The 24,920-nt window shown below is 47.1% G+C and overlaps 1 protein-coding gene across 3 annotated transcripts in view; it reads left to right on the forward strand.

Moving 5' to 3' along the window:
• LOC106611155 (sprouty-related, EVH1 domain-containing protein 1) overlaps positions 1–24,920 on the forward strand; it is a 104,510-nt gene that overhangs the window by 61,032 nt on the left and 18,558 nt on the right. For all 3 annotated transcript variants that reach the window (XM_014211056.2, XM_014211058.2, XM_014211057.2), the window contains 2 exons: positions 14,883–15,051; positions 17,924–17,970. In XM_014211056.2, coding sequence (XP_014066531.1) covers positions 14,883–15,051; positions 17,924–17,970 — 216 coding nt within the window. The remainder of the gene's footprint in view (positions 1–14,882; positions 15,052–17,923; positions 17,971–24,920) is intronic.

The raw sequence follows: 24,920 nt of genomic DNA on the forward strand, positions 1-24,920 counted from the left end.
GGAAGTGGCCTGTCTGACCATTTCTGGAACTTCTTTGCCATCTCTATCATTTACTAAGGATCTCTGCTCTAACGTGACACTTCCCACGTCTTCCATAGGCTCTCAGAGCCCGGGAAAAAACAGAATGTCGTCATTCAGGCTGAAACACATTATCGCCTTTCTCAAGTGGCCCATCAAGAGACACTAGCTTATGCGCGTGACCCCGACCGCCCCCGCCTTTGGGATTTTTTCCTCTGTTTGCCGAAAAGGAGATTCCCTGTCGGAATATTATCGCTTTTCTACGAGAAAAATGACGTAAAAATAGCTTTTAAACAGCGGTTGACATGCTTCGACGTACGGCAATGGAATACTTTGAATTTTATTGTCAGGAATTGCGCCAAGCGCGTGACACTTCTTTACTATTTCGGATAGTGTCTGGAACGCACGAACAAAACGCCGCTATTCGGATATAACGATGGATTATTTTGGACCAAACCAACATTTGTTATTGAAGTAGCTGTCCTGGGTGTGCATTCTGACGAAGACAACAAAAGGTAATGACATTTTTATAATAGTAAATATGATTATGGTGAGTGCTAAACTTGCCGGGTGTCTAAATAGCGAGCCCGTGATGCCTGGGCTATGTACTTAGAATATTGCAAAATGTGCTTTCACCAAAAAGCTATTTTAAAATCGGACATATCGAGTGCATAGAGGAGGTCTGTATCTATAATTCTTAAAATAATTGTTATGCTTTTTGTGAACGTTTATCGTGAGTAATTTAGTAAAATGTTAGCGAATTCCCCGGAAGTTTGCGGGGGTATGCTAGTTCTGAACGTCACATGCTAATGTAAAAAGCTGGTTTTTGATATAAATATGAACTTGATTGAACAAAACATGCATGTATTGTATAACATAATGTCCTAGGGTTGTCATCTGATGAAGATCATCAAAGGTGAGTGCTGCATTTAGCTGTCTTCTGGGTTTTGGTGACATTATATGCTGGCTTGAAAAATGGGTGTCTGATTATTTCTGGCTTGGTACTCTGCTGACATAATCTAATGTTTTGCTTTCGTTGTAAAGCCTTTTTGAAATCGGACAGTGTGGTTAGATTAACGAGAGTCTTATCTTTAAATGGCTGTAAAATAGTCATATGTTTGAGAAATTGAAGTAATAGGATTTTTAAGATTTTGAAAATCGCGCCACAGGCTGCAAGTGGCTGTTACGTAGGTGGGACGAATTCGTCCCGCCGGTCCCATAGAGGTTAAGAGGGTGCCAACGATGCTGAATGGGTGTAGACAAAGGATTCTCCAGCAGTAGTACCAAAATATTCAGAAGGCTATTCTCTCAAAAGTGAGTTTACAAGTTTATCAACTTTCAAAGCAGAATTACTTTCTCATTGTTCCTCAACTGTAGTGTATGATATACCATTTTGTCTCTACTTTTGTGTAATGTGAAAAACAATTAAAAAATGTTGCTGCATTAACCGATTTGAGCCGGGCGGTCACATTTCAGTATTCAGACCCTTTACTCAGTACTTTAGTTGAATCACCTTTGGCAGCGATTACAGCCTCGAGGCTTCTTGGGTGTGGCGCTATAAGCTTAGCACACCTGTATCTGGGGAGTTTCTCCCATTCTTCTCTGCAGATCCTCTTAAGCTCTATCAGGTTGGATGGGGAGTGTCACTCCACAGCTATTTTCAGGTCTCTCCAGAGATGTTATATCGGGTTCAGGTCTGGGCTCTGGCTGGGCCACTCAAGGACATTCAGAGACTTGTCCCAAAGCCACTCCTGCGTTGTCTTGACTGTGTGCTTAGGGATGTTGTCCTGTCGGAAAGTGAACCTACGCCCCAGTCTGAGGTCCTGAGCGCTCTGGAGCAGGTTTTCATCCAACATCTCGCTGTACTATGCTCTGTTCATCTTTCCCTCGATCCTGATTTGTCTCCCAGTCCCTGCCGCTGAAAAACATCCCCACAGCATGATGCAGCCACCACCATGCTTCACCGTAGGGATGGTGAAGCATGCCAAGCGTCCTCCAGATGTGCCGCTTGGCATTCAGGTCAAAAAGTTAACTCTTCGTTTCACCAGCCCAGAGAATCTTGTTTCTCATGGTCTGAGAGACTTCAGGTGCCTTTTGGCAAACTCCAAGCAGGCTGTCGTGCCTTTTACTGAGAAGTGTCTTCTGTCTGGCCATTATACCATAAAGGCCTGATTGGTGGAGTGCTACAGAGATTGTTGTCCTTCTGGAAGGTTTTCCCATCTCCACAGTGGAACTCTGGAGCTCTGTCAGAGTGACCATCGGGTTCTTGGTCACCTCCCTGACCAAGACCCTTCTCCCTCGATTGCTCAGTTTGTCCGGGCAGGAGGCCACTGTGTTCTTGGGGACCTTCAATGCTGCAGACATTTTTTGCAGTCCTCTACGGAAAATTCCTTCGACCTCATGGCATGGTTTTTGCTCTGACATGCACTGTCAACTGTGGGACCTTATATAGACAGGTGTGTGCCTTTCCAAATTGTGTCCAATCAATTTAATTTACCACAGGTGGACTCCCAAGTTGTAGAACCATCTCAAGGATGATCAATGGAGGCAGGATGCATCTGAGCTTAGTTTCGAGTCCCATAGCAAAGGGTCTGAATACTTATGTAAATAAGGGTATTCTGTTTTTGTATTTTTTTTAAGAAGGGAAAGTGTCTGAATACTTTCCGAATGCACTGTATATGTCCATTCAGAAAGTTTCCTAAAGTAGTCTGTCTGGACTCAATCTCTTTTAATAAGAATCAAATGCTGCTCTCATAATTTAGTCTTGTAAAAGGCCTGTTATCAGTAGCTTAGGCTACATCATTTATCTCAATACGGCATCCTCTCTTTGAAGAACGACCGCAGCAGCAGGGTTTGTGACGATATGCGACTATTTCGGGAAAAGTAGAAAAACCCATCGGACTTCGTTTTGAATGGTTTTGTGTGAAACGGGAAAGAAACCCATAGTTACCTCTGCTGCAGAGGATAAGTGCATTGGAGTTACCAGCCTCAGAAATTGCAGCCCAAATAAATGCTTAACAGAGTTAAAGTAACACACGTCTCAACATCAACTGTTCTGAGGAGACTGCGTGAATCAGGCCTTCGTGGTTGAATTACTGCAATGAAACCACTACTAAAGGTCGCCAATAAGAAGAAGAGACTTGCTTGGGCCAAGAAACACGAGCAATGGACATTAGACCTGTGGAAATCTGTCCTTTTGGTCTGAGTCCAAATTTGAGATTTTTGGTTCCAACCGCCCTGGCATTGTGAGACGCAGAGTAGGTGAACGGATGATCTCCGCATGTGTGGTTCCCACCTTGAGGCATGGAGGAGGTGGTGTGATGGTGATTTGCTGATGACACTGTCTGTGATTTTATTTAGAATTCAAGGTACATTTAACCAGCATGGCTAACACAGCATTCTGCAGCGATATCCCATCTGTTAGTCCCACTAAGCGCATATCATTTGTTTTTCAACAGGACAATGACCCAACACACCTCCTGGTTGTGTAAGGGCTATTTGACCAAGAAGGAGAGTGATGGAGTGCTGCATCAGATGACCTGGCCTCCACAATCACTCGACCTCAACCCAATTGAGATGGTTTGGGATGAGTTGGACCGCAGAGTGAAGGAAAAGCAGAAAACAAGTGCTCAGCATATGTGGGAACTCCTTCAAGACTATTGGAAAAGCATTCCAGGTGAAGCTGGTTGAGATAATGCCAAGAGTGTGCAAAGCTGTCATCAAGGCAAAGGGTGTAGCGGCTTTGAAGAGTCTTCCTTTTCTGTGGCGTACTCATGAGAGCCTGTTTCATCACAGCGCTTGATGGTTTTTGCGATTGCACTTCTGTATACCACTCCTACCTTGTCACAACACAACTGATTTGCTCAAGTGCATTAAGAAGGAAAGAAATTCCACAAATGTACTTTTAATAAGGCACACCTGTTAATTGAAATGCATTCCAGGTGACTACCTCATGAAGCTGGTTGAGAGAATGCCAAGAGTGTGCAAAGCTGTCTTCAAGGCAAAGGGTGGCTATTTTGAAGAATCTCAAATATAAAATATATTTTGATTTGTTTATCACTTTCTTTGGTTACTACATGATTCCATATGTGTTATTTCATAGTTTTGTTGTCTTCACTATTATTCTACAATGTAGAAAATAGTAAAAAATAATGAAAAACCCTTGAATGAGTCGGTGTGTCCAAACTTTTGACTGGTATTTCATATGTAGCCACCCTAGAGTCATGCACTGCTCATAAAGCAAATGTAGAACTTTTATTATTCAAAAACATCAAATACCGTTAATAATGTGGGAAATATATCGCCCAGCCCATATCGCCCAGCCTAATGACATGTAACCTAAGAATCTTATAAAACTATACAGACCTGCCACTCAGGGAGTCACACAAACCTTAAACACCTCACACTCCTCGCCATGCAACTTACACTCACTCTGAGGGCCTCATACACACCACACACACTCATCTATCACAATGGAGAGCAAGCATGTTCGCAATGTACTATGCACCAACTCAGCCTGTGACACATTCCACACCGAGGGGGTCGTGGGATGAGATCACCATCAACCTCCGCCTTACACACACACACAGTCACACACACATATACCGTCACACAGGAAGTGGCTGTTTGGCTTTCCTCCTCTGCGCAGGGAAGGTATCTGTAAATAGGAGCGGGCTGCGTGATTGTGTGGTGCATGCTGACATCATCAGAGAGAAGAGAAGGGCAAACTGCTCAGGAGAGGGGAATGTGGGATGAGGGATGTAGGAAGTCAAACTAAAAAGAGGAAAAAGGGAATGAAGGAAAGAATTTATTGGATATTGGTGCGCTGAGCTTCTAGTCATATATTCCTATGCTCTCATCCTAAAACTGTGATGCCCTTGCGTCTCTTTATTCATGTTAAACAATTAGATTGATGACCATTTCCTTTGACAAGAATTAATAGGTGACTGTCTTTTAAGTATCGTAGATAAGTGGCTCCTGCCTGCTAAGACACTTCGTTTATAACTGTCTATTCTGAGCCTGGGCCACCGTGCTACATAGAGCATGATTCTGGTGATGTCACCCACCCCAGGGGCTTGTTAAAGCAGGAGGTCCAAACCACCATTTTACTAGAGAGACAATGGGAACAAGGGAAAAGATTGAGAGGAGGAAAAAGAGATCGCCAGTCAAACTGTAAGAAATGGAGGGCGACAAAATAAAGAGACTGAAAGAAAGAGAAAGTGAGGGAGAGATGTGGTGACTGCAATGTTGGGGGGGGGGATCTGCCTATAAGCGCAATGATGCGGCACAGAGTGTACTGATGAGTCAGCTGGCTCCTGATATTGCCACCAATGGGACTTCTCTCTCTCGCTCTGTTTTCTCTCGCTCAGTCCTCTCGCTCTGTGTTTTCGCTCTCTCTCTTTCTGTTCTCTCTCTTTCTGTTCTCTCTCTCTGTTCTCTCTTTCTGTTCTCTCTCTCTCTCTGTGTTTTCGCACACTCTCTCTGTGTTTTCGCACTCTCTCTCTCTCTCTCTCTCTCTCTCTCTCTCTCTCTCTCTCTCTCTGTTTTCTCACGCTCTCTGTTCTCAATTAAATTCAAAGGGCTTTATTGACATTGGAAACGTATGTTTACATTGCCAAAGCAAGTAAAATGGATAATAAACAATATAAAATTAACCGTAAACATTACACTCAACGTTCCAAAGGAATATCCTCCCGGACGAGCTAAACTACTTCTATGCAAGTAACACTGAAACATGCATGAGAGCACCAGCTGTACCGGAAGACTGTGTGATCACACACTCTGCAGCCGATGTAAGACCTTTAGACAGGTCAACATTCACAAGGCCGCAGGGCTAGACGGATTACCAGGACGTGTACTGCGAGCATGTGCTTACCAACTGGCAAGTGTCTTCACTGACATTTCAACCTCTCCCTGACTGAGTCTGTAATACCACCATGTTTCAAGCAGACCACCATAGTGCCTGTGCCCAAGAACACTAAGGTAACCTGCCTAACTGACTACCGACCTGTAGCACTCACGTCTGTAGCCATGAAGTGCTTTGAAAGGCTGGTGTTGGCTCACATCAACACCATCATCCCAGAAACCCTAGACCCACTCCATTTCGCATATCGCCCCAACAGATCCACAGATGCAGTCTCTATTGCACTCCACACTGCCCTTTCCCATCTGGACAAAAGGAACACCTATGTGAGAATGTTATTCATTGACTACAGCTCACCGTTCAACACCATAGCGCCCTCAACGCTCATCTGGGACTAAACACCTCCCTCTGCAACTGGAGCCTGGACTTCCTGACAGGCCACCCCCAGGTGGTAAGGGTAGGTAACAACACATCCGCCACGCTGATCCTCAACACAGGGGCACCTCAGGGGTGCGTGCTCAGCACCCTCCTGTACTCCCTGTTCACTCATGACTGCACGGCCAGCACGACTCCAACACCATCATTAAATTTGCCAATGACACTACGACGAGACAGCCTATAGGGAGAAGGTCAGAGACCTGGCCGTGTGGTGCCAGGACAACAACCTCTCCCTCAACGTGATCAAGACAAAGGAGATTATTGTGGACTACAGGAAAATGGGGACCGAGCACGCCCCCATTCTCATTGACGGGGCTGCAGTGGAACAGGTTGAGAGCTTCAAGTTACTTGGTGTCCACATCAACAACAAACTAACATGGTCCTAGCACACCATGACAGTCGTGAAGCGGGCACGACAAAACCTATACACCCCCTCAGGAGACTGAAAAGATTTGGAATGGGTCCTCAAATCCTCAAAAGGTTCTACAGCCGCACCATTGAGAGCATCCTGGCTGGTTGCATCACTGCCTGGTATGGCAACTACTCGGCCTCCGACCGCAAGGCACTGCAGAGGGTAGTGCGAACGGCCCAGTACATCACTGGGGCCAAGCTTCCTGCCATCCAGGACCTCTATACCAGGCGGTGTCAGAGGAAGACCCTAAAAATTGTCAGACTCCAGCCACCCTAGTCATAGACTGTTCTCTCTGCTACCACACGGCATGCGGTACTGGGGCTCCAAGTTTAGGTCCAAGAGGCTTCTAAACAGCATCTACCCCCAAGCCATAAGACTCCTGAACATCTGGTCAAATGGCGACCCAGACTGTTTGCATTGCCCCCCCATCTCCACACCAATGCCACTCTCTGTCGTCATCTATGCATAGTCACTTTAACTCTACCTGCATGTACATACTACCTCAACTAACCGGTGCCCCCGCACATTGACTCTATACCGGCACCCCCTGTATATATAATTTTTTACTGCTGCTCTTTAATTGCTTGATACTTTTCTCTTATTCTTATCTGGATTTTTGAAACTGTACTGTTGCTTGGGGGCTCGTAAGTAAGCATTTCACTGTAAGGTCTACACCTGTTGTATTCGGCGCATGTGACTAATACAACTTGATTTTATTTTGAATATTTTTTATTTTATTTATTTCACCTTAATTTAACCAGGTAGGCCAGTTGAGAACATGTTCTCATTTACAACTGCAACCTGACCAAGATAAAGCAAAGCAGTGTGACACAAACAACAGAGTTACACATGGGATAAACAAACGTACAGTCAATAACACAATAGAAAATGATATATACAGTGTGTGCAAATGTAGTAAGATTAGGGAGGTAAGGCCATAGTGGCAAAATAATTAGATTTGAGCAATTAAACACTGGAGTAATAGATGTGCAGAAGATGAATGTGCAAGTAGAAATACCGGGGTGCAAAGGAGCGAGAAGTAAATAACAATATGGGGATGAGGTAGTTGGGTGGGCTATTTACAGATGGGCTGTGTACAGGTGCAGTGATCGGTAAGCTGCTCTGACAGCTGATGCTTAAATTTTGTGAGGGAGATGAGTCTCCAACTTCAGTCATTGGCAGCAGAGAACTGGAAGGAAAGGCGGACAAGGAGGAGTTGGCTTTGGGGATGACCAGTGAAATATACCTGCTGGAGTGCGTGCTGGTATGGTGACCAGTGAGCTGAGATAAGGCGGGGCTTTACCTAGCAAAGACTTATAGAAGACCTGGAGCCAGTGGGTTTGGCAACGAATATGAAGCGAGGTCCAGCCAACGAGAGCATACAGGTGGTGGGTAGTATATGGGGCTTTGGTGACAAAACGGATGGCGCTGTGACAATGTCAAATGTCATATATTATGGTTATATACAGTGTTGTAACGATGTTACAAATAGTTAAAGTACCAAAGGGATAGTAAATAAACATAAATATGGTTTGTATTTGTTTTTTCTTCACTGGTTTCCCTTGTGGCAACTGGTCACAAATGTTGCTGCTGTGATGGCACACTGTGGTATTTCACCCAATACATACAGTTGAAGTCGGAAGTTTACATACACTAAGGTTGGAGTCGTTTTTCAACCACTCCATAAATGTCTTGTTAACAAACTATAGTTTTGGCAAATTGGTTAGGACATCTACTTTGTGCATGACACAAGTATGACACAAGTAATTTTTCCAACAATTGTTTACAGACAGATTATTTCACTTATAATTCACTGTATCACAATTCCAGTAGGTCAGAAGTTTACATACACTAAGTTGACTGTGCCTTTAAACAGCTTGGAAAATTCCAGAAAATGACGACATGGCTTTAGAAGCTTCTGATAGGCTAATTGACATAATTTTAGTCAATTGGGGGTGTACCTGTGGATGTATTTCAAGGCCTACCTTCAAACTCAGTGCCTCTTTGCTTGACATCATGGGAAAATCAAAAGAAATCAGCCAAGACCTCAGGAAAAAACATTGTAGACCTCCACAAGTCTGGTTCATCCTTGGGCGCAATTTCCAAGCACTTAAAGGTACCACGTTCATCTGTACAAACAATAGTACGCAAGTATAAACACCATGGGACCACGCAGCCATCATAACGCTCAGGAAGGAGACGCGCTCTGTCTCCTAGAGATGAACGTACTTTGGTTCGAATTGTGCAAATCAATCCCAGAACAACAGCAAAGGACCTTGTAAAGATGCTGGAGGAAACCGGTACAAAATTATCTATATCCACAGTAAAACGAGTCCTATATTGACATAAGCTGAAAGGCCGCTCAGCAAGGAAGAAGCCACTGTTCCAAAATTGCCTGCACATGGGGACAAAGATTGTACTTTTTGGAGAAATTTCCTCTGGTCTGATGAAACAAAAATAGAATGTTTGGCCATAATGACCATCGTTGTTTGGAGGAAAAATGGGGAGGCTTGCAAGAACACCATCCCAAGTGTGAGGCACGGCGGTGGCAGCGTCATGTTGTGGGCTTGCAGTGCTGCAGGAGGGACAGGTGCACTTCGCAAAATATATGGCATCATGTGGAAGGAAAAATGTGTTCTAGTGTCCTCGCCAATTCGTTGATATATACGTTGAAGAGGGTGGGGCTTAAGCTGCATCCCTGTTTCACCCCACGGCCCTTTGGAAAGAAATGTGTGTTTTTGCCCATTTTTAACCACACACTTGTTTGTACATGGATTTTATAATGTTTTTTTTTTCCCCAACACCACTTTCCATCAATTTGTATAGCAGACCCTCATGCCATTTTGAGTCAAAAGCTTTGTGGAAATCAACAGAGCATGAGACTACTTCGCCTTTGTTTTGGTTTGTTTGTCAATTAGGGTGTGCAGGGTGAGTACATGGTCTGTCGTACGGTAATTTGGTAAAAAGCCATTTTGACATTTTCCCTGTACATTGTTTTCAGTACATCTGCATTTAATGATAATGCAGAGGATTTACCTAAGGTTGCTGTTGACGCATGTCCCACGTTAGTTATTGGGGTCAAATTTGTCTTGCACTTTTGTGGATTGGGGTGATCAGTCTTTGGTTCCAAATATTGGGGAAGATGCCAGAGCTAAGGATGATGTTAAAGAGTTTAACTATAGCCAATTGGAATTTGTGGTCTGTATATTTTATCATTTCATTCAGGACACCATCAACACCATAGGCCTTTTTGGTATGGAGGGTTTGTATTTTGTCCGGTTGTAAATTCAATGTAATTGGAGAATCCAGTGGGTTCTGGTAGTCTTTAATAGTTGATTCTAAGATTAGTATTTGATCAAAAGTTTGGACACACCTAATCATTCAAGGGTTTTTCTTAATTTTGTACTATTTTCTACATTGTAGAATAATAGTGAAGACATCAAAGCTATGAAATAACACATGGATTCCTGTAGTAACCAAAAAAAGTTGTAAACAAATCAAAATATATTTTATATTCTTCAAAGTACCCACCCTTGGTCTTTACAGCTTTGCACACGCTTGGCATTCTCTCAACCAGCTTCACTAGGAATACTTTTCAAACAGGCTTGAAGGAGTTCTCATATATGCTGAGCACTTGTTGGCTGCTTTCCCTTCATTCTGCGGTCCAACTCATCCCAAACCATCTCAGTTGGGTTGAGTTCTGGTGATTGTGGAGGCCAAGTCATCTGATGCAGCACTGCATCACTCTCTTTCTTGGTCAAATAGCCCTTACACAGCCTGGAGGTGTGTTGGGTCATTGTCCTGTTGAAAAACAAATGATAGTCCCACTAAGCGCAAAACAGATGGGATGGCATATCGCTGCAAAATGCTGTGTTAGCCATGCTGGTTAAGTGTGCCTTGAATTCTAAATAAAAATCACTGACAGTGTCACCAGCAAGTGAACACCATCACACCTCATTCTCCATGCTTCACGGTGGGAACTACACATGCGGAGATCATCTATTCACCTACTCTGTGTCTCACAAAGACACTGCGGTTGGAACCAAAAATCTCAAATTTGGATTCATCAGACCAAAGGACAGATTTCCACCGGTCTAATGTCCATTGCTCGTGTTTCTTGGCACAAGCAAGTCTCATCTTCTTGGTGTCCTTTTGTAGTGGTTTCTTTGCAGCAATTCGACCATGAAGTCCTGATTCACGCAGTCTCCTCTGTACAGTTGATATTGATGTGTCTGTTACTCACATTTATTTGGGCTGAAATCTGAGGTGCCGATAACTAATGAACTTGTCCTCTGGAGCAGAGGTAACTCTGGGTCTTCCTTTCCTGTGGTGGTCCTCATGAGAGCCAGTTTCATCATAGGGCTTTATGGTTTTTGTGACTGCACTTGAAGAAACTTTCAAAGTTCTTGAAACGTTCCGGATTCACTGACCTTCATGTCTTAAAGTAATAGTCTCTTTGCTTAGTTGAGCTGTTCTTGCCATAATATGGACTTGGTCTTTTACCAAATAGGGCTATGTTCTGTATACCACCCCTACCTTGTCATGAACACAACTGATTGGCTCAAACGCATTAAGAAGGAAAGAAATTCTTTCCACTCTGTTCTTTCTCTCGCTTTCTCTCTGTTCACTCTTTCTGTCCTCTCCTCTTGCTCTCTTTCTGTTCTCGTTCTCTCCGTCTCTGTTCTCGCTCTCTCTGTCCTCTTCTCTTCCCCCTCTTTCTCTTTGTGTTCTCTCCCTCTCTGTTCTGTGTTCTCTCTCTCTCCGCCTCTGTTTCCCCCTCTCTCGCTCGCTCTAATTTGCTCACTCACTGTTCTCTCTCCCTCTTCTCTCTTTCTCTGTTCTCTCTCTGTTCTTTCTCTCTCCTCTCTCTGTTCGCTCTTCCTCTCCCTCGGTCTCTGTTCGCTCTCCCTCGTTTCTTCTTTCTCTCTGTTCGCTCTCTCTCTGTTCGCTCTCTCTCTGTTCTCTCTTTCAGTTCTCTGTTCTCTTCCCCCTCTTTCTCTTTCCCTCTTTCTCTCACTGCCTCTGTTCTCTTTCTCCATCGTTTGCTCTCATTCTCTTTGTTCGCTCTCCAGTCTCACTCTCTGCCTTCTTCTCCCTCTGCTCTGTGTTCTCTCTCTCCACCCCTCTCTGTTCTCTCTCCACCTTTCTCTCCACCCCTCTGTTCTCTCTCTCCACCTCTGTTCTCTCCCTTGCTTTGTTCTCTCTCTCTCTCTCTCTCTCTCTCTGTTCTCTCTCTCCCTCTGTTCTCTTTTTGTTCGTTCTCTCTCCGTAGCTTGCGCTCTCACTCTGTTCTCTCTTTCCGTTCTCTTTGTTCTCTCTCGTTCTCTTGTTCTCTTTCTGTTCTCGCTCTCCGCTCCGCTGTCCTGCTCTCTCGCTCTCCCGCTCTCTCGCTCTCCCCTCTCTCGCTCTCTGCTCTCTCTGTTCTCTCGCTCTCTCTCTGTTCACACACACACTCTCTCTCTGCGCTGTTCCCTCTGCTCTGTTCCCTCTGCTCTGTGCGCTCTCGAGCTCTGTGTGCTCTGCTCTCTTAGTCTCTGTGCGCTCTCTGTTCTTCCTCTCTCTCTGCTTTCTTACTCTCCTCTCTCTGTTCACACTGTTCTCTCTGTTCTCGCTCACTCTCTGGTCTCTCTCTGCTCTCTCTGACCATCCCCACCCCCCCCCCCCACCCCCCCTTCTCTCTGTTCTCTCTTGCTCTCAGCTCTCCATCTGCTCTCTCTGACCCCCCCCCCTTCTCTCTCTGTTCTCTCTACCCCTCTCTCACTCGTTTTCTCTGTGCGTTTTGTTAAATTACCAGCTCTCTAAACACTGACTCTCTCTAATATGGCATTTCTTTCTCCACTGCTAGATTTAACCTAACCTTCTTAGATTTACTTATTTATTTGTGTAGCCTGCCTAATAGGCTACTTTTGTATTGGATTGATTAAGAAAGATTGAACCAAATAATTTCCTTCAGGATTTTATAGACTTGTTCTTAACACATAAATGAATAAAGATAAGAGATCGTACAAACTAAGAGGACTCTGCCCCAGTTATTCTATGTGCATGGGAAGTCGTTTTTGTAATTAGTTTATAGATAAAGCATTGCTGCTTGGTAGATTATCAAATGGAAAACTGAATGAATGGATGTGGCATTTATCTCTGTGATTTGGTGTGTCTGCTGTTTGATGTCTGCTTGTCCTCTGCTCTCACACAGAGAAACAGTCCTGTCCTCTTGATAACATCTCAGAGTAGAATCAGTCCTTCTCCTGTCACAAAAGCCAGAGTGCAACTACAAACTCCCCCAATCTGTTAAGACTCACTCTGAATTCAATTCATCTTCTCTTTCCTTTTATCTCTTTACCAATCCCTCTCTCGCTCCACCTCTGTCTCCTACATACATAGGTTCTTAATTTGATCACCCTGTTGCAGGATAACTTAGTGTATTTGAGGTTTAAAAAGGCTTCTACAGTTTGTAATTTCCACTTTTAAATTTGACTTGATTTTCCCTTACTAAAAATGTACTGCTACAAAATTGTCCACACACAATAATTCACATTTCCTGTTGCTGCATGATTATTTTCCTGCTGTAGGAGACTGGCTCAAATGAAGATCCTACATCTGTATTTTCTTTCTCCCTCGGTCTCTCTCTCGGTCTCTCTCTCTGGTCTCTACTCTCCACCTCTCTATTTCCCTGACTTGAATGAATGCGGTGGTATCCTTCCTCAACGGCGATACTTCCTCTTCTCCCAGGCAAGCCACTCACCTTACCCACTCTGGCTCCGCTCAGTCTCGCCTCCCACAATCAGCCCCAGAGGCGAACACCTCCTCCGCCTATCTCTCCTTTCCTCCACAGGCTCTGTGTAAACACAAGGGTTTAACCCTTACTCCTCTCTTTCTCTCGCCGAGCGAGACACTCCTGTCTAATACACACCTGCATTTCCAGCTAATAGGCCTATTTGTAATAGGTGTTTTGTGCACTACTCACGCGATCCGTCACACACCAGATATATCACAAACCCACACGTTTAGCTGCCACGTATGCACTCTTATCAAACATAGACAAAGGTGCACACGGTGACAATGATTTATATACTGACCGTCAGGATGCCGTTGGGGCTTGAGTTTCTTTGACTGTTGTTTTACAGGTTTCTTATGTTATTTTAGCATAGGTACAATTAAATATTATTACCGATCTTTTTTTATTTACTAATACTGCAGTTTTGTTATGAAGGTGACAGTATAGCACAGATTGCCATGTCGTAGACAACCCCCTAGTAACGGTTTCAAACATGAACGTCAAACATGAACGCACAAGTTGCCACACAACGTCGTCCCTTCCCTTCCCCATTCAACCCAACGTGCACGCGCACCCTCTCACTCACTCAGCCCTCGTCGTCGTGCACGTTCGCCCAAAGCCTCAAAGACTAATGGCCATATCTCATTTCATTGAATCTGCCTAGATGAAGGGCTGGAGGCCATCCAGCAGTCTTGATTAATAATAACTCTCTCTCTTTCACACACTTAGTTTCTGTGCCTGGCTCCAAAACTGTTCTTAACTCCAGCTTTATCATTTGTAAATAAAACCACACTATATTCTGTTTTACAAATGAAGAGGGGAGGAAAAAGGGTTCATTGGTTGGATTTGGAGTGTTTCAATTTATCCAGGGTTGGGGCTTTTAATTTTTCTCAGCACGCTTCGTGTCGTAATTAAACGGGACACATTTAAACAGCTTAGGGTGATGAGTAAGATGGCGGTTAGATGTCTGTTCCTCAAAGGCTCCTCAGACGGGGGTAAATAGCATAGTTTTCATTTAGTGATTTTACACTCCTGTACCATGTTGGATTTCTACTTTCTACGGCTTTGCTTTTCGAGTGAGAAACAGATTTGGGGTTTTTCTATCTGCTTCTGGAGAAATCTAGACTAGATTCTGTGCTGTGTGGTTCTGTATCATATTATTCTGCATTAAGGTAGTGGGACCAACGTTTTACCATCTGGCCAGGTAGCCTAGTGGTTAAGAGCGTTGGGTAAGTATGTTCCCTTGAGCAAGGCCCTTAACACTAATTGCTCCTGTAAGTCTCTCTGGATAAGAGCGTCTGCTAAATGACTGAAATGTCAGTGTAGAAAAATGTTAACTTCAAGTCACTAGCAGATGTCTCTCTCTTGCTGTTTAGGTTGTTCTGGAGTGTATTCTAAAGAAGGACCTGGTCTACAACAAGGTCAACCCCATATTTCACCATTGGAGGATCAACGACAAGAAGTTTGGCCTGACCTTCCAGAGTCCTGCAGACGCCAGGGCCTTCGATAGAGGGATCCGCAGGGCCATCGAGGACATCAACCAAGGTGGGTTAGGAAGGACCCCTGAGCTTCAGTCCACCTCAGTACAGTGTCACTTCACAGAACATATGCTTTTGTAGACTCCTTGCCTCTGACATTATGCCTGTGTTCGTATTAATTTGTGTGTGTTGGTTTCTACGTGTGTTTGTGTGTTGATCTATGTCTGTGACATGTAATGGTTGACCTGCTGCCTGTTCTCCTGGTGTTAGATGTGTAGTGTTGATTAGCTGTGATAACTTCCCCTGCTCCCGGCTCACTCACCTATGATTGGCTCTCCTATCTTATCTGTGCCAGCTGTGTAGGACATAAGGGCACCACTTCCTGTACAGACTGACAACCCCAAGCCCGTGCCCAGACAGTCGAGTTAGAGGATAGGGCTACAAGCTGAGGGACACCTTTAGGTCAGGATAGGGGCCGTCTGGAATTTGGAGTTCAGGCTTTAAGGTACAGATGTAGGATCACTCTTTTGTTGAGAATTTTCCTGCACCGATCAAGCAACGTTATCCACTAAATGTTACAATCCTGTTGCTGCAGGAATATTTTGCTGTGGAATAGGCTAGGTGGAGTTTGGTCTAGGCTAACCTGGTTGGAGATGGGCTGAAGCTGGGCTAACCTGGTTGGAGATGGGCTGAAGCTGGGCTAGCTAGGCTAACCTGGTTGGAGATGGGCTGAAGCTGGGCTAGCTAGGCTAACCTGGTTGGAGATGGGTTGGGGCTAGTCTAAGTTAACCTGGTTGGAGATAAGATGAAGCTGGGCTCTGCTAGGTTAACCTGGTTGGAGATAAGCTGAAGCTGGGCTAGCTAGGCAAACCTGGTTGGAGATGGGCTGAAGCTAGGCTAACCTGGTTGGAGATGGGCTGAAGCTAGGCTAACCTGGTTGGAGATGGGCTGAAGCTAGGCTAACCTGGTTGGAGATAAGCTGAAGCTGGGCTAGCTAGGCTAACCTGGTTGGAGATGAGCTGAAGCTAGGCTAACCTGGTTGGAGATGGGCTGAAGCTAGGCTAACCTGGTTGGAGATAAGCTGAAGCTGGGCTCTGCTAGGTTAACCTGGTTGGAGATGGGCTGAGGCTAGTCTAAGTTAACCTGGTTGGAGATGGGCTGAGGTTGATACAACAGCTTGGGGCTCTGGTACGCATTTCCAGCAGAGGTTGTGCCAGAGGTAGCAAAGTCATCCAATTAGCAGGAGAGCCGCCAGCTCAGCAATCTGCCATCCAGCCTCCTGCCCTGTGTTACTCAAGACTAGATCCTGGCCTGGGCTCTCCTGTATCTCGGCCAGTCCTTGGCCTTGTGGACCTGTTACACTCAAGACTAGAACCTGGCCTGGGCTCTACTGTATCTCGTCCAGTCCTCGACCCTGTGTAGGAAACTGATGGGGTCTAACAACATCATGACAATTGTTTAAATTAATAAAGCACAATGGACTACACCAGAATAATCTTAGAACCCTAGCTATGGATATTGTAGGTACGGATGATCAATACAAGCATATTAGCAGAATTAGCATTCCTGTGAATTAGCACACAGGCCTATGGGAAAGGGAAGGAAAGGTGATATCTAGTCAGTTGCAGACCTGAATGCATTGAACTGAAATCTGTCTTCCAAATTGAACCCAACCCAATAATCAGAGGTGCGAGGGCTACCTTAATCGACATCATCAGCGCCCAGGGAGCAGTTGTTGTTGGGGGTTAACTGCCTTGCTCAAGGGCAGAATGGCAGATTTTTCCACCTTGCTGGCTAGGGGAGCTGAACCAGCGACCTTTTCGGTTACTCTACCAACTCTTAACTGCTAGGCTACCTGCCTTTGGTCTTGTTGTCAGTCATGGGTTTATAATAAGACTGCTGCCTAGCTCTCAGTATCTGTTCTAGCTTCCTCTGTATTCCGCCAGTGTTGTGTAATACCTCTTCTCCACACAGGCAGGTTCCTTTGTATTCCTGTTGCATCGCTCTGCTGCCGGACTGCAGTGTGTGTGTGTTCTTCTTAGTGTGTGTTTGAGTGTGTGGTGTGTCAGCCTTGCGGTCCTCTGTTGCCATGGCAACAGCGGACACATGGCCCAGGCAGCTCCGTGACCCAGCACTGGCAGTCTCGTCTCTGTCTCAATGTGCTATAGACAGACAGACGGCCTGGGTCTCACCGTAGCAGAGACTGACAGACAGGAAGGTGGATACCTACACACTGTTCAATGCTCCAGCAATTTTCTTCGCTCTTCTCTAAACTAACGGAGAGAGACACAGACGGACGAACGAACGGACGGACGGAGGCCTGGTTTCTGCTGCTGCCTGCCTGTCTCGTTTTAAATGAGGTCTTAGTGATCCTAATTAAGTGAACTAGGAGTCTTAAAAGAGCCTCTTGATGCCTCCGGTACAAACAGTTTCCTCTTCGGCCGTCCCAGTGGAAATGAGATCTGTTTTCTACACTACTGCCAACGTTTAACTTTGGACTAATTTATTTTCCCCAAGATTTCAGGAAAAGCTTGTTTTAGACATGTTGCTAAGAGTCGGGTACGAGTTCAAAAGTACGATTGACTTAGTATTCTTATAAGTACTTACTTGAAACTAGGTGTCAGTGAATGCAACATTCATGGCTTTTTAGCCTCGACTCGAGTTGCACTTTTACAAGTAGAGAGTCAATTTCATTTCCCTTTTAGCTGTTCTCGGGTGAATGAAAGTCTTTGCCAACCATACCTCCCTTAATGGCTTCTCTCTTTCCTCTATCACCAGTGACATACTTGTGGGGAAGTCTGGGGACTTTTTGTCATTTTAGGGACTTGGTGACGTGTGGACATAGTGTATGTTATGAGAACTCTTTCTGTCTCTGTAGCTCACCTGTATCTGTGTAGCTGGAAGTTTTATTGAATATCTGGTTTCATTCTCTTTTCCAGGCTGTCCTGCGTTTGACGACTCAGACTCTCTTGAAGATGGATTACAGGTGAGTCCAAAGACTGGGGTCCTCATATTTATTCTCCATGTACCTGTGTCTCTATATGCTAGAACTGAGGTTTGCTGTACGACTAACTCCGCTTCTCACAAGTCTAGTGTGTGTTTCAGTTCTCTTGCCGGTGCTTGAATCCAGGAAGCAGGGCAGAGGGAAATCTGTACTGCTTCAGGCCCTTTTGTCTTCTACTCTGCCAGTTGTCTTTAGGATTTGAGTCTGTTTGAACAGCCAGGGCCTTACCTTACCTTCCATTGCTGGGGAGTTGTCGAGTGTGCCCACGGCTTAGGTGTGCACATCTGTCATCTGGTCAAAACTGATACCTGGGGGAACCCGATTGTGTAAAAATGATCTGAAGCCACTTGTATTTACTCATGTTCCTGGTCTGTTAATAGATTGAGCTGTGCTCAGGCGTATTGTTGGTAAGCTGATAAAGGAGTTGGTTATCACTTTGTCCTCCTCAGTCTGAGCTTTCACAAGCTAAAGGTGTGGTTAGCAAGGTTTTCTCAATCTGAACAAGAGGGAGTACAGGTATATGACTACACACCCAAGCTGATTTTGTGTTGTAGAAACAACACTTCAAGTAGAAAAACCCATCAGATTTGTGACACGATGGTACAATGCGTGGTATTTGCTAAGTATACATGGCAAACTGAACCTCTTAACGAAAGTCCTTGTTTCAGAAGACCTGCCAAGCCAATCATTTAGTAGCTCCTGCTGCTCTTTAGTTCTCAGTATTTGTGAGTTGTGTGTCCGTCAGTGACCCGGTGGCTGGGCTGCAGTCACCTTTGACCCCTCAGTATCTGACCTCATTCACTGAGTGGAGTAGAGAAGGTCAGAGGGCGTGAGAGGGAGGGGGAATCTGTTCATGTGGAGAGCAGCTTTAAGGAATCAGCCATACAGGAAGTCCAATGGCACCATTGTTGCTAAGCAGCAGAAGAGCAGGCGGTGGGAGGAAAGGGGGAGGGGGGTTCAGTGAGTGAGCAACCGAGGGTGTCGCCATGGTAATTTGGCATCCGAGTGTTGCGGTCTGTGACCTGAGCTACACGGACGAGAAACCGTGAGGCTAGTCATTCTCTAACACCAAGCCACCCAGCTAGAGAGAGATAACGAACGCTCCACTTAAATGCCACCACACAATGTGTGCCTTTAGCCTGCACCTCTTCATAATCTAACACGTTCCAGCCTTGGCTCCATCACAGAATTTGACTCCGATGATGAGAACTGTGTACACAGACAAAACATTTGTTCAGAGTTTTTGGTTCAGTTTCATTTATTCATCAAAGGTCTGACATGAATTGATTTAGGTGAAAGTGACCTTGTGCTGTAGCCCAGCCGAGAGCCACGAGACGAGTCACTTTGACATGGGATGGAGGGCACTCTGGAGCCTCGTTTGGGCCTGTATTGGATTTAGCCTAGTCATTGTCTACATGAGCTGGACTGGACTAGTAACATGTCTGCCAAGTAGTGTTTTGGGATGTCTGGTTTTCCCCTCATAATCTGAAGCTCTGAGCCCATGCAGACATCAATGGCCAGCCAGGTCTCTTGGTGTCTGGAACCGCTTAACAAGCTGTGTGTGTGGCATGTAGGACCCTCTTATCAGCCCACATCCTGCCCAGCAGGGTTCAGCACCCTCTACCAAAACGCCACAGTCTTCCTCTCTCACCCCGACACCGCACACCCCACAGCCAGTCACACACATGCATAATCACACAGCCGACACATACATACACACTCAAAGGCTGACATACTGCACAAATTGCATACACCCCTCACCCTCCTTGCAGAACCTTGTTTAGGTGCAACATTTGACAGGTGTTTGAGAACGCAAAACCACATCTGTTTTGTACTGCACGACATCCGCTGAGGGGGACGGGCGAGCCTCTCCTCATCTTAAATAGATATAGGACTTGTAGAAATGTAGTGTTTGGTGCGATTTCAACTCAACCAAGTATTTCAGAGGAGGTGGGGTGCTATAGTCCTGGAGAGATTAAACAAGTAAACCCCAAATGTGGGTCAAATGGCACCTGGCATGTTCTAGTCAGGTTAGGTAGTTTGGTTGAGGAGAAAGCGTACTGGAGAGGAGCCCCAGTAGAATCCTTGTAGAGCAGGGCTGAGCAGCATTACCAGGTTGCATTCGAGGGATGAGTCATCATCCGTAACACTGAAGAACTCATACACAATCCCACTCTCCCCTCCTCCTCTCTCCCTCTCTAACACACATCTGAATTCCTTTTTCTTGGGATGCTTCACAATGAAATGATGTGAACATGCAGATGCTTGGACCTGGGAGTCTTTGAGTCACTGATACAAACACACACACACACACACACACACACACACACACACACACACACAGCAGGCCAGCCCCTTCCCCTGTGTGTGCCTGGTAGGGTGGAACCGCGTGGAGCCAGGTCACCCCCCCCCCCACCATCTCCACCTCAACATCTCTGGGGTCAGATCGGAACCAGATTGGCCCCCACGCATGCCTTTTGAATGGTGAGGCTCAGCACAGCGCTTTAAAAGGAAGCCCAAGTCTGGTTCCAATTTCATCCCCCTAACCCCCTCTCTCTCTTTCTCACACACAGTCACACACACACACAGCTGTCATCTGGCATTTTAAATTCTGGCCTGCATTTCTCCAGCTGGAGTTGGTTTATGACATTCCCTCAGCAGATTTGTTGGCCGTGCTCTCTCTCTCACACACATGCATACACACTCACGTATGCATATGCTCACATACACACACTTTTTTATTTTTTCCTGTTCTGTTCTTTCTCTTCTTTCCCCTCTCCTTATTCTGGCATTCCACACTGCTACAGATGCTAAGATATGCTAAGATATGCTTCCTTTGACCCCCCCCCACACTTCTTTCTCTTCTTACCCTCTTCTCTCTCTCTCTCCCCCTCAGACTGCTACACACACACACACACACACACACACACACACACACACACACACACACACACAGTATTTTAGCAGTCTGAGGGGGGGAGAGAGAGAGAGAAGAGGGTAAGAAGAGAAAGAAGTGTGGGGGGGGGGGTCAAAGGAAGCATATCTTAGCAACCACAGGACAGTAATTACTGTAGCAGCAGCTGGGAGCAAACCAGATTTCCGCTGTGTGTTAAAACACTAGCGTGGGCTACTTTACACGCAGCACTGACTAACCAGAGCCAGCAGCGTCCTCCACACGCAGTCAGCGAGGCAGTGTGAGGCCTGAATGAGGGAAGGGTGTGTTTCTGCTTGTTTGAAATACAAAGTATATGCTTATCTGTGTGAGAATATGCATATTTGTGTGACTGCGTATGTTTGTGTACCAATATGTGTGTGAGAGAATTTGTGTGCGACTGCAGGTCTGAGTGTGTGTCTGTGTGTACGTGCGCAGATGCGAGCTCCATGCTTGTGTGAGTGCTGAAATGTGCTGGCCATCATTAAGATCTCACCATAAGGCCTGTTCTACCTCTCCTCTCCTCCATACCGGTTCTACCTCTGCTCTCCACACCGGTTCTACCTTTCCTCTCCTCCATACCGGTTCTACCTCTCCTCTGCTCTCCACACCGGTTCTACCTCTCCTCTCCTTCATACCGGTTCTACCTCTCCTCTCCTCCACACCGGTTCTACCTCTCCTCTCCTCCATACCGGTTCTACCTCTCCTCTCCTCCGCACCGGTTCTACCTCTCCTCTCCTCCGCACCGGTTCTACCTCTCCTCTCCTCCGCACCGGTTCTACCTCTCCTCTCCTCCGCACCGGTTCTACCTCTCCTCTCCTCCGCACCGGTTCTACCTCTCCTCTCCTCCGCACCGGTTCTACCTCTCCTCTGCTCCGCACCGGTTCTTCCTCTCCTCTGCTCCGCACCGGTTCTTCCTCTCCTCCATACCGGTTCTACCTCTCCTGTCCTCCATACCGGTTCTACCTCTCCTGTCCTCCATACCGGTTCTACCTCTCCTGTCCTCCATACCGGTTCTACCTCTCCTGTCCTCCGCACCGGTTCTACCTGTCCTCCGCACCGGTTCTACCTCTCCTCTGCACCGGTTCTTCCTCTCCTCCGCACCGGTTCTTCCTCTCCTCCGCACCGGTTCTTCCTCTCCTCTGCACCGGTTCTTCCTCTCCTCCGCACCGGTTCTTCCTCTCCTCCGCACCGGTTCTTCCTCTCCTCCGCACTGGTTCTACCTCTCCTCTCTGCACCGGTTCTACCTATCCGGTTCTACCTCTCCTCTCCTCCGCACCGGTTCTACCTCTCCTCCGCACCGGTTCTACCTCTCCTCCGCACCGGTTCTACCTCTCCTTCGCACCGGTTCTACCTCTCCTTCGCACCGGTTCTACCTCTCCTTCGCACCGGTTCTACCTCTCCTTCGCACCGGTTCTACCTCTCCTCTCTGCACCGGTTCTACCTATCCGGTTCTACCTCTCCTCTCCTCCGCACCGGTTCTACCTCTCCTCCGCACCGGTTCTACCTCTCCTCCGCACCGGTTCTACCTCTCCTCCGCACCGGTTCTACCTCTCCTCCGCACCGGTTCTTCCTCTCCTCTCCTTCGCACCGGTTCTTCCTCTCCTCTCCTTCGCACCGGTTCTTCCTCTCCTCTCCTTCGCACCGGTTCTTCCTCTCCTCTCCTTCGCACCGGTTCTTCCTCTCCTCTGCACCGGTTCTTCCTCTCCTCTGCACCGGTTCTTCCTCTCCTCTGCACCGGTTCTTCCTCTCCTCCGCACCGGTTCTACCTCTCCTCCGCACCGGTTCTACCTCTCCTCCGCACCGGTTCTACCTCTCCTCCGCACCGGTTCTACCTCTCCTCCGCACCGGTTCTACCTCTCCTCCGCACCGGTTCTACCTCTCCTCCGCACCGGTTCTACCTCTCCTCTCCTTCGCACCGGTTCTTCCTCTCCTCTCCTCTGGTTCTACCTCTCCTCCGCACTGGTTCTAACTCTCCTCTCCTTCGCACCGGTTCTTCCTCTCCTCTCCTCTGGTTCTACCTCTCCTCCGCACCGGTTGTAGCTCAGAGCTCATAGTCCATTGTTGTCACCTAATAGGCTGGTGGGTGTATGTATACATGTATTTGTGTGTGTTAGAGTTCTCAACAGTAGTTGTCCAATACAGTTGACTAGGATTTGTCACATCAATAAAACGCCTGTGAGAACACATGGGAGGCTGATAGGAACTCTTGAGTTCTTAACAGAAGGGGCTTGAGTCATCTCATATCACAGGCAGAGGCACAGGGAGACGTGCTCTCTGGGCGCTACCTGGTGGACAAATGTGGGACAAATATAGTTAGAATATCAGTGGTGTCTGTAGCTAATGTGAGTCTGTGTTATGCTTCTTATACCTACTTGTGAAATATAATAATGGCGCCTTGTATAATTAAGGTGAAAAATGAATGATACAGAAGTTTTGTGGTTGTGTTGCAGCCCCTGTGTGAGGCGCTGCCCTCCATCTGTATGCCAATGAAGGAGCCCTTTTCCCCCTGAGTGTCCACAATGTGGTGTCCACTGAACCCTACCGGGACTGCTACGTCCGCGCTCAGCCCTTTGTCCACAATGTGGTGTCCACTGAACCCTACCGGGACTGCTACGTCCGCGCTCAGCCCTTTGTCCACAATGTGGTGTCCACTGAACCCTACCGGGACTGCTACGTCCGCGCTCAGCCCTTTGTCCACAATGTGGTGTCCACTGAACCCTACCGGGGCTGCTACGTCCGCGCTCAGCCCTTTGTCCACAATGTGGTGTCCACTGAACCCTACCGGGACTGCTACGTCCGCGCTCAGCCCTTTGTCCACAATGTGGTGTCCACTGAACCCTACCGGGACTGCTACGTCCGCGCTCAGCCCTTTGTCCACAATGTGGTGTCCACTGAAACCTACCGGGACTGCTACGTCCGCGCTCAGCCCTTTGTCCACAATGTGGTGTCCACTGAACCCTACCGGGACTGCTACGTCCGCGCTCAGCCCTTTGTCCACAATGTGGTGTCCACTGAACCCTACCGGGACTGCTACGTCCGCGCTCAGCCCTTTGTCCACAATGTGGTGTCCACTGAACCCTACCGGGACTGCTACGTCCGCGCTCAGCCCTTTGTCCACAATGTGGTGTCCACTGAACCCTACCGGGACTGCTACGTCCGCGCTCAGCCCTTTGTCCACAATGTGGTGTCCACTGAACCCTACCGGGACTGCTACGTCCGCGCTCAGCCCTTTGTCCACAATGTGGTATCCACTGAACCCTACCGGGACTGCTACGTCCGCGCTCAGCCCTTTGTCCACAATGTGGTGTCCACTGAACCCTACCGGGGCTGCTACGTCCGCGCTCAGCCCTTTGTCCTCAATGTGGTGTCCACTGAACCCTACCGGGACTGCTACGTCCGCGCTCAGCCCTTTGTCCACAATGTGGTGTCCACTGAACCCTACCGGGACTGCTACGTCCGCGCTCAGCCCTTTGTCCACAATGTGGTGTCCACTGAACCCTACCGGGACTGCTACGTCCGCGCTCAGCCCTTTGACCAGTTTCCCTCCAGCAACCACCGCTACCTGCCACCTCAGGTCAGTACTAAACACATCTAGACTGGAAGTCTTCACGGGTCCAACAGACCTGGAATTCTGAGATCCGACTCGGGACCCGAGCAGCACCGGGCCCTAAATTATTACTTTCATCTGCTTTTTATCTGTGTCAGCCAATTGCAACTCAATAAAACATTAATTATGTCCAGCTAAAAGTGGTTCCTGCCACTCACATCATGTGCTCCTGCTGCTGAGGACAGACAGACAGACAGACAGACAGGCAGACAGGCAGACGGACACAGACAGACAGACAGGCAGACGGACGCAGAGAGGCGGGCAGACGGACGCAGACAGACAGACAGGCAGACGGACGCAGAGAGGCGGGCAGACGGACGCAGAGAGGCGGGCAGGCGGACGCAGAGAGGCGGGCAGGCGGACGCAGAGAGGCGGGCAGGCGGACGCAGA

Source organism: Salmo salar, chromosome ssa09 (assembly GCF_905237065.1).
Source record: "Salmo salar chromosome ssa09, Ssal_v3.1, whole genome shotgun sequence".
Taxonomy (NCBI): Eukaryota; Metazoa; Chordata; class Actinopteri; order Salmoniformes; family Salmonidae; genus Salmo; species Salmo salar.